General features: G+C 35.6%; 1 protein-coding gene across 1 annotated transcript; it reads right to left on the reverse strand.

The window, feature by feature from the left end:
- Nucleotides 1-2,457: 2,457 nt before the first annotated feature.
- Nucleotides 2,458-12,593, reverse strand: LOC128519252 (uncharacterized). The gene is made up of 7 exons (XM_053492918.1): nucleotides 12,507-12,593; nucleotides 8,208-10,224; nucleotides 7,913-8,076; nucleotides 7,602-7,822; nucleotides 3,616-3,745; nucleotides 2,782-2,882; nucleotides 2,458-2,704 (listed from the first exon to the last, which is right to left on the reverse strand). The coding sequence occupies exons 2-7, from the start codon at nucleotides 10,207-10,209 to the stop codon at nucleotides 2,560-2,562; spliced, it is 2,763 nt and encodes a 920-aa protein (XP_053348893.1). The 5' UTR covers nucleotides 10,210-10,224; nucleotides 12,507-12,593; the 3' UTR covers nucleotides 2,458-2,559.
- Between the last annotated feature and the right edge of the window lie 291 nt (nucleotides 12,594-12,884).

Consider the following 12,884-nt stretch of genomic DNA (forward strand, 5'->3'; position numbering starts at 1 on the left):
ACTCTAACAGAAACACTGCTCTGTCTTGATTCTTTTCAAAGGTAAAGTGCAGGTTCATTTGTTTCATTTATACATTATAGCAGTGATTCCATTAGTGCGCGTGCTCGAGTGTCATTAGAGAGATTTCTTGTTTATTTTCCTGATGAGGCAGTGTTTCTGTTTGTGTGTCTGTGTGTGTGTGAAAGTTGGCCCGCACAGTAGTCCTCCGGCCTCTTAAATGAGAGAGGAGGGAGGCGGGAGGCAGTCATTCTTCCTCTTGTTTTACTTTAGCTTCACACACGTTATCACATACATAGTGTGTGCACGTACAAACATACACACATATACACAGTGCGTGCGTTCACAAACACACGCACACATACACAGCACACACAAACAATAACGGAAACGCTTATCCGTCTGGTTTTATTTTTACTTTTTCAAAAGTTAAGTTAAAGTTGCAGGTTAGATTGTTATATTTTTACTTTATATTTTGTATTAAATATTTTTATATATTAATTTTTTGGGGGGTTGTGGAACAAATAACCTGAGTTTTCAGTATGTAAGTCCGGTATATTCTGTGTGTGTGTGTGTTTGGGAGGGGGGGCTGGGGGTGCAGGAGAAATTAGTCGCCCTCACCGGTTTTAATGTGAGTTCACAGTCCAGTACAGCTCTGAGACAAAATGGTGTCTGTTCAAGAGTGCAGTAAACACCATGTAGCGTTGTCTTCCCTGGGCTGCATTTAAACAAGGTCAGCTGACTCGTCGCCGGGATTCCCCTTGCGATTTGGGAGCGCAGTCTCACGAGAGTATAATGCGGAACCAAAACATTAATCTGTATGTTAGGTTTTTTATGTATAACATTGTATATTTGTGTCAAAGGTGTAGAACATCCTATCTCTCCTATGTAGTTTGGTGTTAGGCACTGTGAGTGACCATCCAATGTCCCGCAAGGTTTTGCAGGGTCCGACTTTGGCAGCTGGGTTACACAAAAACTACCCAACTCTCTGTAAATAACCCAGAAAAATGACCCAACAGAGGCAACCCAGCGCTTGGGTAGAAAAAACAACCCAGCGTTTTTTAGAGTGAAGGTTCGTCTTATTTTCTGGCATTGTCATACACTGGCAGGATATTGGTCGGATATTCTTTTTTTGTTTTTCAAAGCATATGGCAAAGATCTTGGTCCGCATGCTGAATTAGCAATATTTGATGTTTGGTATCAACATCGCCAAACAGACTAATTTTAACCGGAAATCTCAATTTCCTCTATTTTTTCGAAGTTTGATTTTGGAAATGGTGTCTACACACAATCTAAATCCTTGTTAAAAAAATTACAAATTTGGTGGTCCATTTCCTGCCTATCTGGAAAATCTCAAAGACAGGACCATTGTCCACATTTAACTGTTCACAGCGTACTGATGCATATTATACATTTATTGTATAATAAATGCCAGCCCATTTATTTATTTATTTATTTTAATTATTTTTTTTTTCTAAGGGTATGTGCGCAATTGTTTTATTTTTGGTGTATTTCTTTTAGGTGTTTTGTTAAATGTGTAGCTGTTATGTCTTTAGTCTGTTGGTTGTTATTCAAATGTAAAATTAATAAATATATATATTTTAAAAAAAGTTTCTACATTAACATACCTGATAAAACCATGATTTCAAATGTACAGCCATCATTTTAAAACTTTATTGAAAAATGTCCATTTTTATTGAAAGACATCGTGGGTTGATCAAATGCCTCCATTTAACATTTTTCCCAATTTGTATAAGATCAGTAATGTTATGCTCAAATATCTACATGCTGCCCTGAAAGCTAAAAAAAAAAGCTTTTTACTATCGATGGTAAATCAAATGAGAATGTATTGAAAGGATACGTATATTTAAACTATACTCTCTTGAATTGCTCCAATGTTGAAAAGTTAGATAAAACTTCAAACGTACAGTCTTTAATCTTTGGACGTTCTTGTATGCCTGTCTCATAAGACCTTAATTTTTAGAGTGTAACGACAAGTGTAATCTTAATTTTAAAATTAAATGATTAATAAATTGAATTTAAACATTCATTTTCTTATTCACTGCTCTGTCATTCAAAAAGAGATGAGTGATTTTATAAAATATGGCTAATCTAACAAAATTATAATTTTTTCCCTGTGCAGTTTAAATTCTTGGTCTTAAGTTATTTAAAACGTGGAATACTAACATAAATGGCATTTGTTTGAGTTTAATTTGTTATATATTACAGTAAAAAGTAAAAAACAGAAAAGTAAAGACACCAACTGAAAAAAAGACACCAACTGAAAATCTAAATAAATGAAGTGGCTTAATTTGCCTGGGGTAAAATTCAGACTTTTTTAGTTAAACAATTTGAACGTAGTTTGAAACAGGTTTGAAATATTACCTCATAACAATCTTTTAAGATAGCCAATGGATTAAATGATTTTGTGATTTGAAAGGTAAACAAATAATTAACAAATAATTTAAAAAAGGCCACTTTTAACGACATGTTTCACAATTAATGGCAACCTGTAAAACGTTGTCTACAAAAAGTGATTAGTGTTAACTACATGCTGTACGGTTATGTCCAAATTGGTGGAACTGCCTGAAGCCATTCTGTAACATTTGCACTGGTGTTCCATCCTCTCTTTTCAGCAAACTTGTAAGCATTTCCAAAAAGGTCAGGGAATATTGTCATCAAATGTATCTCCTTGGCATCTTCATGGCTTTTTAGACAGAACAAAATGAATAAAAAATAGTACAAAAAATTATATCAGTATTGTATATTCCTTACACAACTCACTAATGCTCATGTAGATTCCGTATGAAGCGCAGCAGGCCGAGTGTGTTCTCCGGGTAGGCCTTTTTCTTACCATCCAGTTTTTGCACAAGCTCGGAGGGCAACTGTGAAGAAACAAGTGATATAGTAAGCCAAATACTAACATACTATGATACCAATACTATCAGGTATAACCGTTTGGAGACTTTTTTGTGTTTTTTTTTTTTTTCTGCGTTTCCCAGAATGCAATGACTAATTACTGTAGTTTGGCTTTAAGTAACCATGTTTTTGAGTTAGTTCTTTGTCTTGCAACTGTTTTCTGCGGTTTTGTTGATCTATCCTCTTGTGCTATTTTGTTAATCTGTTCTGTTTGGTTATTGGTGAAATGCTGTTCTGTTTTGTTTTGTCCTGTTCTGTCCTGTTAATGTTTTGAGCCATAGATTTATGTTTTGTTCATTCCTGATTAGTTTGTTTCTGTTTTCTTTATATCATTAAAATACTTTAAAGTCTTAACCTCTGCGCCTATGCCTTGCCCTTCATCCAATATTGTGACCGATCACTGATGCAGGCTAGTGTATGATATAATCTCTCATAATAAAAAAAGCTTAAACAGGTTGTAAATTTTCATAACAGCTGCTTATAGCAGCTCTCTTATTCAAACACTGTTGTAACTACCAAATTTATTGTTTCAAGATTAGTTTCAAAAACACTATTGCACATATTTCCTGACCAAAATGTAACAACTGAAATGTAATTTAAACATGTTTATTAAATCACAGTGGTACATCAGTATTGTCTGCTGTAACATATTTGAGAGACATGAATCAGTATTAAAGAGTGAAATCTGATTGGACTAACTTTTGATTTCCAGTCTGAGAAGCTTTTCCCTGCTGTAATACCCTCTATAGCGGAAAGGAGGTTCGTGTCAGCGTTGCGGCAGTTTTCCACATCCTTTTCATTCCCCAGCTTTTTTAGATATTCCAGCTTCCTAAAAATTAGGAAAACCAACACAACATGCAAAATTCAGTTTGTGAAGTTTGAAAAGAAATGTATTTATTTATTGCTATATATTTTTATTAAACAATTATCATATACAAACATATAAAATATAACTGAATTAAGTATATTATTTATTAATATATTATTTAAGTATATTATTTATTTCAAACAAACTTCCCCCCTCCCCAAACATAACCAAAGAAAGACAGACAGACAGACAGACAGGAGTGTATCCTGTCTATGGCTTTCTCCCAACATTCCTCACTCAACTGCAATCCCAATAAATTTTTCCAAGCAGTCCTGGTTTTAGTGATTTTACAATTACCAAATGATAAGATAAAATTATATATTCTTAAAATTACACCTCGCTGATATGGGTTAAATGTGATCAGGCTCTCTCAGGGCTGCTTGCGATATGGCACTTAGATATAAAGTTACAAACTTGTAGGTAACAAAAGAAATGAGCTGCAGGCAGCTTATACTCCAAGGGAAGACTAGCAAAACTTTTAAATACTCCATCATTATACAAATTATAACAAAATGTTAATCTGATTGGTACAGTATTCTTATGTTTATGTATGGTTTTCGGGGGTTGGGAAGTTTAGTTTTGTGTCCTTTTTTGTTGTGTTTTCTTTTGTTCTTTCTGTATAGTTTAAAAATACATTTAAAAAACTTTCTATTGTCGACCCAGTTCCAAATTTACTGTAAAGTGACGTCTAAACTGATACCAAATCGTGAGTACCACTGGATTATCAGTGTATTGAGCAGGTTTTATTGGAAAGGAAGTTTAAAGTAGAGCTAATATAGAGGATGATCTACAAGACAGTAACTCTTATTTGCATCATGGGGATTTAGATAAGTTTATCCAAAAAGTTTATTTGTGAATGTGTGCAGCCAGTAGTATATTTTAAAATTAGGCAGAATTAGTCCACCACTACAGTAAGTTTACATCTCTGTAATAAGGTCTCTAATAAGGTTTTAGGAAGGTTTAGGAAGAAATAAAGGAAGTGATTGAAAAAAATTAAGTAATTTAGGAAAAAATGGTGCATTTTAACTGCATTGATTTTTCCAGTTGAAGAAAAAGGTGAATTGCTCCATCTCTAAATATCATATTTTACATCAGAAATAAGAGAGGAAAAGCTGGCATGGGAAAGATCAGATGGAAAACGAGTCACTGTAATTCCAAGATATTTAAAGCCTGAACAATTGAGTTTGAAAAGCAAGTTTAGATGTTGATGTTGTAAAGCACTGTTATTGACTGGTTAATGCTCACTCTTATGCAAATTTTGTTTATATCCTGAAGAATTAACCAAAACAGTTAAAAAAACATAAATAGAGGCTGCAGGATCAGTCACATATACAGTAACCACAAGTCATCAGCATATACAGTAGGGATAATTTGTGCTCCAACCCATTATGAAATAATACCTTAAAAAGCTAGAGAAGATCTAAACTTAACAGATAATGGTTCAATAGCAAGGGCAATAAGCAGTGGGAACCCCTGATGGGTACCACATCCAAGAGTGGATAAATAATTAGAGCTTATATCATTGGTGTGAACACTAGTTTGCGGAGACTTGTAAAGGAGGCGAATCCAGGACATAAGTTTATCCCCAAACCCAAATTTCTTTAATACTGCAAACAAGTATTCACACTCAACCTTATCAAATGCTTTCTCAGCATCCAGAGAAATTACAACCTCGGGGGTATAGATATTTGTAGTAAATTATATTAAGAAGTGTATGAGTATTAAAAAACAAATGCCGTCCTTTTATAAAACCAGGGAAAAATTTAATGTAAATTAGCAAATATGCAAATTCAATCTGTATTACAATTTTTGTAAGATGCTAACAAAAAAATTAAACACTATCAAATTCAGTTCTTCACGTACCTTTTTTTTTAACTTAAATCAGACTGTGAATTAATTTTGTGACCAAAATACAAAAAAATTAAATTAAGCAGCTAATTTCCTTATAAAACTGAATAAATTGTATTTGAGACTATATAGTAAGCAAAGGGTCGTCACACAGATTATTGCCCTTTTATTAATTACTTTTTTACTGGAAGTAGAAAATATTAGTAAAAGTGAGAAGGGCGTTGAAGAGGATGAAGAGTGGAAAGGGTGTTGGTCCTGATGACATACCTGTGGAGGTATGGAAGTGCTTAGGAGAGGTGTAGAGTGCAATAGAGTTTCTGACTAGTTTGTTTAACAAGATCTGGGAGAGTGAGAGGATTCCAGAGGAATGGAGGAGAAGTTTATTGGTGCTGATTTTTACGAACAAGGAAGAAGTGCAGAGCTGTGGCAACTATAGAGGCATAAAGCTAATGAGCCAGACAATGAAGCTGTGGGAAAGAGTAGTGGGAGCTAGGTTAAGGGCAGAGGTGAGCATTTGTGAGCAGCAATATGGTTTCATGCCTAGAAAAAGTACATGAGATGCAGTATTTGCTTTGAGGATGGAGAAGTACAGAGAAGGTAATAAAGAGTTGCATTGTGTCTTTGTAGATTTAGAGAAAGTGTACCACAGGGTGCCGAGAGAGGAGCTGTGGTATTGTATGAGGAAGTCTGTAGTGGCAAAGAAGTATGTTAGGATGGTGGAGGACATGTACTGTAGGAGAGCTGTAAGACAGTGGTGAGATATGCTGTAGGGGGAAGAGAAGAGTTTATGGTGGAGGTGGGTCTGCATCAAGGATCTGTTCTGAGCCCCTTTTTGTTTGCTCTGGTGATGGACAGGATGACAGGTGAAGTCTCCATGGATAATGATGTTTGTATATGACATTGTGCTTTAAAGTGAGAGCAGGGAACACGTGGAGGAAAATTTGAAAGGTGGGGGTATGCTCTGGAAAGCAGAGGAATGAAGGTTAGCCTCAGCAAGACAAAATACATGTGTGTGAATGAGAGGAACCCAAGAGGAATGGTGAGGCTACAGGGAGCAGAGGTAAAGAAGGTGCAGGACTTTAAGTACTTAGGAATAACGGTCCAGAGCAATGGAGGTGGAAAGGAGGTAAAGAAGCAGGTACAGGCAGGGTGGAATAGGTAGAGAAAAGTGTCACGTGTGTTGTGCAATAAATGAGTTTCAGCGAGAATGAAAGGAAAGGTGTACAGGACAGTGGTAAGACCAGCGATGCTCTACGGCTTAGAGACAGTGGCGCTGAAGAAAAGACAGGAGGCAGAGTTGGAGGTAGCAGAACTGAAGATGTTGAGGTTCTCTTTGGGAGTGACAAGGATGGATAGGATCAAGAATGAGTTCATCAGAGGGACAACTCACATTAGATGTTTTGAAGATAAAGTCAGAGAGGCCAGATTGAGGTGGTTTGGACATGTTCAGAGGAGAGATGGTGAATATATCGGTAGAAGGATGCTGAGGTTAGAACTGCCAGGCAGGAGGTCTAGAGGAAGACCAAAGAGGAGATTTATGGATGCAGTAAAAGAGGACATGAAGTTAGTTGGTGTGAGAGAAGAAAATGCAGAGGATAGGGTTAGATAGAGGCAAATGATTTGCTGTGGCGACACCTGAAAGGAAACAGCCGAAAGACAAGGAAGAAGAAGATTAATTACTTTTTACTGCTTCTTTATAGTACATTTTTTAATGTAGAAACTTTTGAGAAGACAACCAAGGTAACAGTCATGGTGGACACAGAGCTACAGTAATCCCCAAAACACTGGGAACAAAGCAGATGAATTTACCAAATTACAGGGTTTCATACACACTCATATTAAACACGTATTCTCTTAACTATGGGCAATTAAGTGTGGTAAAAAAAAAAATAACATTTTTAATATTTTAGGTAACGTTATTTTATGTAATATTTGTAATTTAATTAGTGTTTTGTTAGTTATGTCTTACCATGCATCTGTCCAAAAGAATGGGTGGTAAAGGGTCTGCTCTATAGTGGGTCTGTCTTTTGGCTCATGGCTGATCATCCACTCCACTAAGTCTTTTGCCATCTCATCTTCCAGGTGTTCCAAGGAGTACTTCCCATCAAGAATATTAGCCTCACATCGGGGACCTGTGCCAAATGGATGGTGTCCACGAGAGAGGATGTAATACACCAACATTCCCGCAACCTAAAAAAATAACAATTAAAACCAAATACATACCAAATAACATTAAAAACTATAAATGATTATTTTATATGAATATTTAATACACAGCACCTGAATATCAGAACTCCTCTTGTAGCCAGTGTTACTGTCCTCTTCAAGAGTCTCTCTGGCTTTCCAGTACTTCGTTCCAGCAGCAGCAGTGCGACAAGTCGTTTCCTCCAGCTTCAGTCTTCGACTTATGCCAAGATCAGCTAATTTTGCCTTTCCACTTATATCTGTTAAATAATCATAATAAAAAACATTAATGTGCTACAGTTAAACGTCAACTGAAGAATTATCCACCAAATAATATATTATAATTATATGAATAATTACTGATGTTACTGATAATTAATATTATTCTTACCAATCAGAACATTTTGAGGTTTGATGTCTCGATGAAGCACTTTGGTATCTTGGCTGTGAAGAACTTTTAGGCTACAGAGCACTTCTTTTACAATATTCTTCAGGACCTGTTGCTGCTGAAAACTGTCTTCTGGCAAATGGTCTTGGATGTATTCCTCCAGGGTGTATTCACAAAGTTGAAGCACAAGATATCCAAAATTGTCGTCCTCCGCAAAGTCCACATATTGAATAATACAATCTCTTCCCAGTTGCGGAATCCGTAGATTTTGTTCCTCATTTTTGAGGTCTTGATATTCGGACCTGTACATTCTTTTGACAGCTACTTCAGTGCCATCATCTTTCAGGCCAAGGAAAACCCGTGTTCCATCACTTCCTTTAGCTATCTCAAATTCAGGGCTATTGCCGATTGTGAGGTTCCCCAGGCGATAAACCATACTTGCGTCGATGCTAGCAAGTTTCTCTAGCTTGGGCTTCCAACGCTTGCTGACTGGAAACCATTTTCTTACCGTTGGCAAACCCTCAGTGTGCACTGCACATGGACGCACAGTGGAAACTGACTCCTCAACTGAAGTCTTTGCAATGTCCAAATCAAGACTTGATTCTTGTACATCATCTTCTTTTAAACTTGTCTCTTGTTGATTGTCTTTTCTCTTCTTTTTCTTCTTTTTCTTCTTCCTTGATGTAATGCTTTCTGCTGCTTCACTTGACCTATCTACAGCCCTTGTGCTTTGGGGTTTTCTGAGATTTGTATCCAGTCTTTGCAATTTCTCTTTAATTACATCATCTATACCTATATCTACATTAAAAAGAACCTTCTCAGGCACTGAAGTTAATCCACATGTATGAATGTGTTCTGGGACAAACTCATATAGAGTAGCAAACAAACGGTAAGCACAAATGCTGGTATCAACTGGGCAGTTAGGATCAGTGAAAGGGATAAGAGCGTTGCATAACTCTTCAAGAACAGCAGAGTTAAGATCATCAGTGGATTTTTGTTTTGATGACTTGTCCATACCTACACAGAGAGTACTAAGTATTATGGGATTGAACACGATTCCCTCCATTCCATTTGTGGGCTGTAAACAGTTGGTCAGAATGGGTACAATCGCATTAAATATTTGAGGGGATATTTCTCTCATCATGCACATTACAGCATGTAAGGTGTTCAGCGCCCTTATCCTATGTTCAAAAGCAATTCTGGGGAAGCGTTCGATAAATCCATTGATGTAGATGTCTGCTTTATTGGAGTCTTTCAACCACTTAATGCTAGATTGACGATACTGTTCTGCTAATTTGCCCACAACATTAAAATATAGTTCAAAAAGCACAAGATGGTTAAAAGGATGTTCCTCTAGGAAATGTTCCCTACATAAGTTAAACACCTCTCGCTCAGATTTTTTGGGAACTGCAGCAGTGAAATTGAAAAACATTTTACACTTTTCTACAGCTTCGTTTCCTGAAGGTAACTTATTAAAAAGTTCCTCTACTTTTTTATCTAAATTAGGATTAATCCCATAATTCTTTTGAGGATCAGCACCAGCATCTGTTAGTGCTTTGAACATGTCCGCTCTGTCGTTGTGGGCAGCGAACTGTAATGGTGTAAACATTTTTTGATGACCATTTGGATTAGCTTTTGCAGCAATTAATCTTCTAACAATAGTCAGTGGAATTCCAGGTGTACTTGTAGCATATTGCAGAGATGTTAGGCCATTGGTGGATACTATGTTGGGATCCGCATTTTCTCTCAGTAAAAAGTTACAAATCTCTTCATTCCCACATATAACTGCTGCTGTCAGTAGAGTAACATCATCATTCCACTCTGCATAAGGGTACAGTCCATTAATATTTATCCGTCTAACTTGTTTCTTCAATTTATTTAGTTTGTTGTTAATAATACATTGTATCACTGTATCTGTTACTCTTGGCCTAACTTGAACAGGAAGTGAAAGAGGAATTTGAACAGGAATTCCAACAGGAACAGAAAATTGTGCTTGGAATGCCATAGATCCTCGTATGTTCTGTTGAGGTAAATTATGGTGGCATGTTATTACTACAACGTCCTCACTGTACCACCACACATTTTACATTTTAGATAAACATGCATGATGCTAGAAACATGGGAGGTACAGTAATATCAGGAATAGCCTGATTAGTTCACAAAATTTTAAAATTATAACATACATTTACTTATAATAGCCAACTATTACAATCCTCTGTTTGTGTAATGCTTTCGTAAAAATTTAAAAAGGTTCCTAACTTTACAAATAATTTCCAAGTGAAACAATTTCTGAATGTAAAACAGTTTGACTGGTTTGTTTGGTGTGTGTGTGTGTGTACTGTATGTGGTGGGGTCCATTTTCAGACTTTTATCATTTTGGTAAATTATTATTCTCTGACACACAACAATGTCTATAAGAAAGCATTTAATTTGCAAACCACTAAAGAACATGGGCACCAGCTTTACTACAGTAGCAAACAACGTTTCTTTCTGTCATGTTAATGAAGCCACTTCCTGTCCAAAACAATAGGCTGACAAGACTATTCAGTGGGTTAATGGTGACTGTTGAAGCCAAGAGAAAAAACATTTACACATTTTTATTACCGCTAATTCTTCCCCAAGACGGCGCTGCTGATGGCAGCCTCAGCATAGCACTCATGTTCTTTCTTTGATGTGTTTATTGTCTGTGTGTTTGTAAAATTGAAACTGGAGGAGGCTGACAGTGCTGTAAACTACAGTTATTGTATTGCTCTTATGTTTTTCATAATCAACAATCATTTGGATTAAAAAGCTTTGATGTCCACCACACCTTGATCTAATTTGCCGACCCTGCTTCTTGCTTCATTAAAAAAAAAAAAAAATAATAATAATAATAATAATAATAATTAAATGGAGTTATCTTAATCTGAGGTCAAATTGTTGACTTGTGTATTGGTACAAATTACAAGTGATTTAAATTATTTGATCTATAGGAAGATTTAGTAGAAAAATTTAACAATAGGAATAATTTGTTAGCATCATCTATGGAAAATATTTCAACAAACAGTTGTGTTCATGGTAGTATATTTTGTGTCTTCTATACGTTGAATTTAAATCAACCTTAAAGCACAGCCTTTTCGAACATCTTCATTCAGCATATGAAATAAAGAACAAAAAATAACCAGTAAGCAGTCTGAATTTGTTATCATCAGGTATAATGAGGCTAAGTTTGTTAATCATTATGTCAACCTAGTGTAAATAATGCCTTGCCCATAAAGCTAGACTTTGGCCACAGTCTAAGTGGAAGAATTACTAACAATAATAATAGAGACAGATTTAGCTGCTGGTAATTCATCCAAGATTATTGTCATTAATAAACTTCCTATGAACTTTCTGTTAATATTGCTAAAGATTAATATCTCACTCATTCACTCATCTTTTATACCGCCTTATCCGGCATCAGTAATATAATACACAATACTACATATTGTGCATAATTGTGAAAGAGGTTTCTTACAAAAATAATTTTAATAAATTTAATGTTAGTTCAAACCATGTACATAAATATATTATTTTAAGATGGCTTTGGTGTTTTCCAGATGTGTAGCCAGATTAGTTTGATTGTGTCCTTTATCAGTTTCTAACTTATTTTAAGGCTTCCCAAACTGGAGAAAAGTGAAAATCAATTATTTAATGCCATTTTCACTTTTTAAAATGATCATTATGATTAGAATAAAACTGTCAAAAACAAATGTCCACATCACTCAAAATAACTATTTTTAGCTATTTAGTGCAGAGGTAGACACCCCGGCATCTGTTTTATCGATTAACTAATCCATCTGATTATAATAAGCAGAACTTTTAGGTGAGAACTAATTAGTGACATCACCTGTTTTGTGCACAGTGAGATGATTCTCCTACATGTTCTCCTAATACTATTGTCCACCACTGTATATTCTAACTGACTCTCGTTATGGAATATCCATAAATATGACTAATCTAAGAATGGTTGTAAATTGGGGTAAGAAAACTACTGGCTGAAATGATTTTGCTGTACATTATTCCTCCTGCTACCACTGGTTGTTTCTACTCACTTTTGTTTTCTCAAACTGGTCTCTGTTTCCAACTGTTTACAAAAATATTCATATAATAAAAATATATAATTAAAAAGGAAACCTAAAATTACATAGATAAGCCGAGTGAAAACACTAATATGAGGTCGCCTCTCTTACTTAAGCTTATTCATTATTCATTATGTATTCTTACACAAAAAACAATATAAATCAAACAGTCATGAATATAAAATGACTTAGAAAAACATACTTATGTATTTTGAGCGTTGAGTATCGACAAGGACAGAACTGAAGACTACCTGCTTGTGTTTCGTTTCCTTTAGAGCTGATAAGGGACACTGGGTTAGGTTACTGGGAGGAGTTTCATCCAGCAGAACAGAGCAAACAGGAAGCTAGAGTAAAGATGAACTGAATGAGAACACTTCATTATTTAGATGATCAGAAACCTTCTAATTGTTTTTGTAAAATTACTTCAAATGTACCTAATTGTAGCACTGAAATGTAAATTAATACCCGGTAAATGTTCTTCCCTTTGTTTAAGTCAGTGGTTCTCAAAGTGTGGGGCGACCACTAGTGGGGAATACAGACATGGCAGGTGGGGCGCAATGAACGGGAGGGAATTAGTGGA

The sequence above is a fragment of the Clarias gariepinus genome, chromosome 1 (genome assembly GCF_024256425.1).
Source record: "Clarias gariepinus isolate MV-2021 ecotype Netherlands chromosome 1, CGAR_prim_01v2, whole genome shotgun sequence".
Lineage (NCBI taxonomy): Eukaryota > Metazoa > Chordata > Actinopteri > Siluriformes > Clariidae > Clarias > Clarias gariepinus.

Coding starts and splice junctions, on each gene's coding strand:
- LOC128519252 (XM_053492918.1), bottom strand. CDS start 10,209: ATGGCATTCCAAGCACAATTTTCTGTTCCTGTTGGAATTCCTGTTCAA. Junction 8,077..8,207: donor ACCTCAAAATGTTCTGATTG/GTAAGAATAATA, acceptor ATTATTTAACAG/ATATAAGTGGAAAGGCAAAA. Junction 2,705..2,781: donor CGGAATCTACATGAGCATTA/GTGAGTTGTGTA, acceptor CTGTCTAAAAAG/CCATGAAGATGCCAAGGAGA.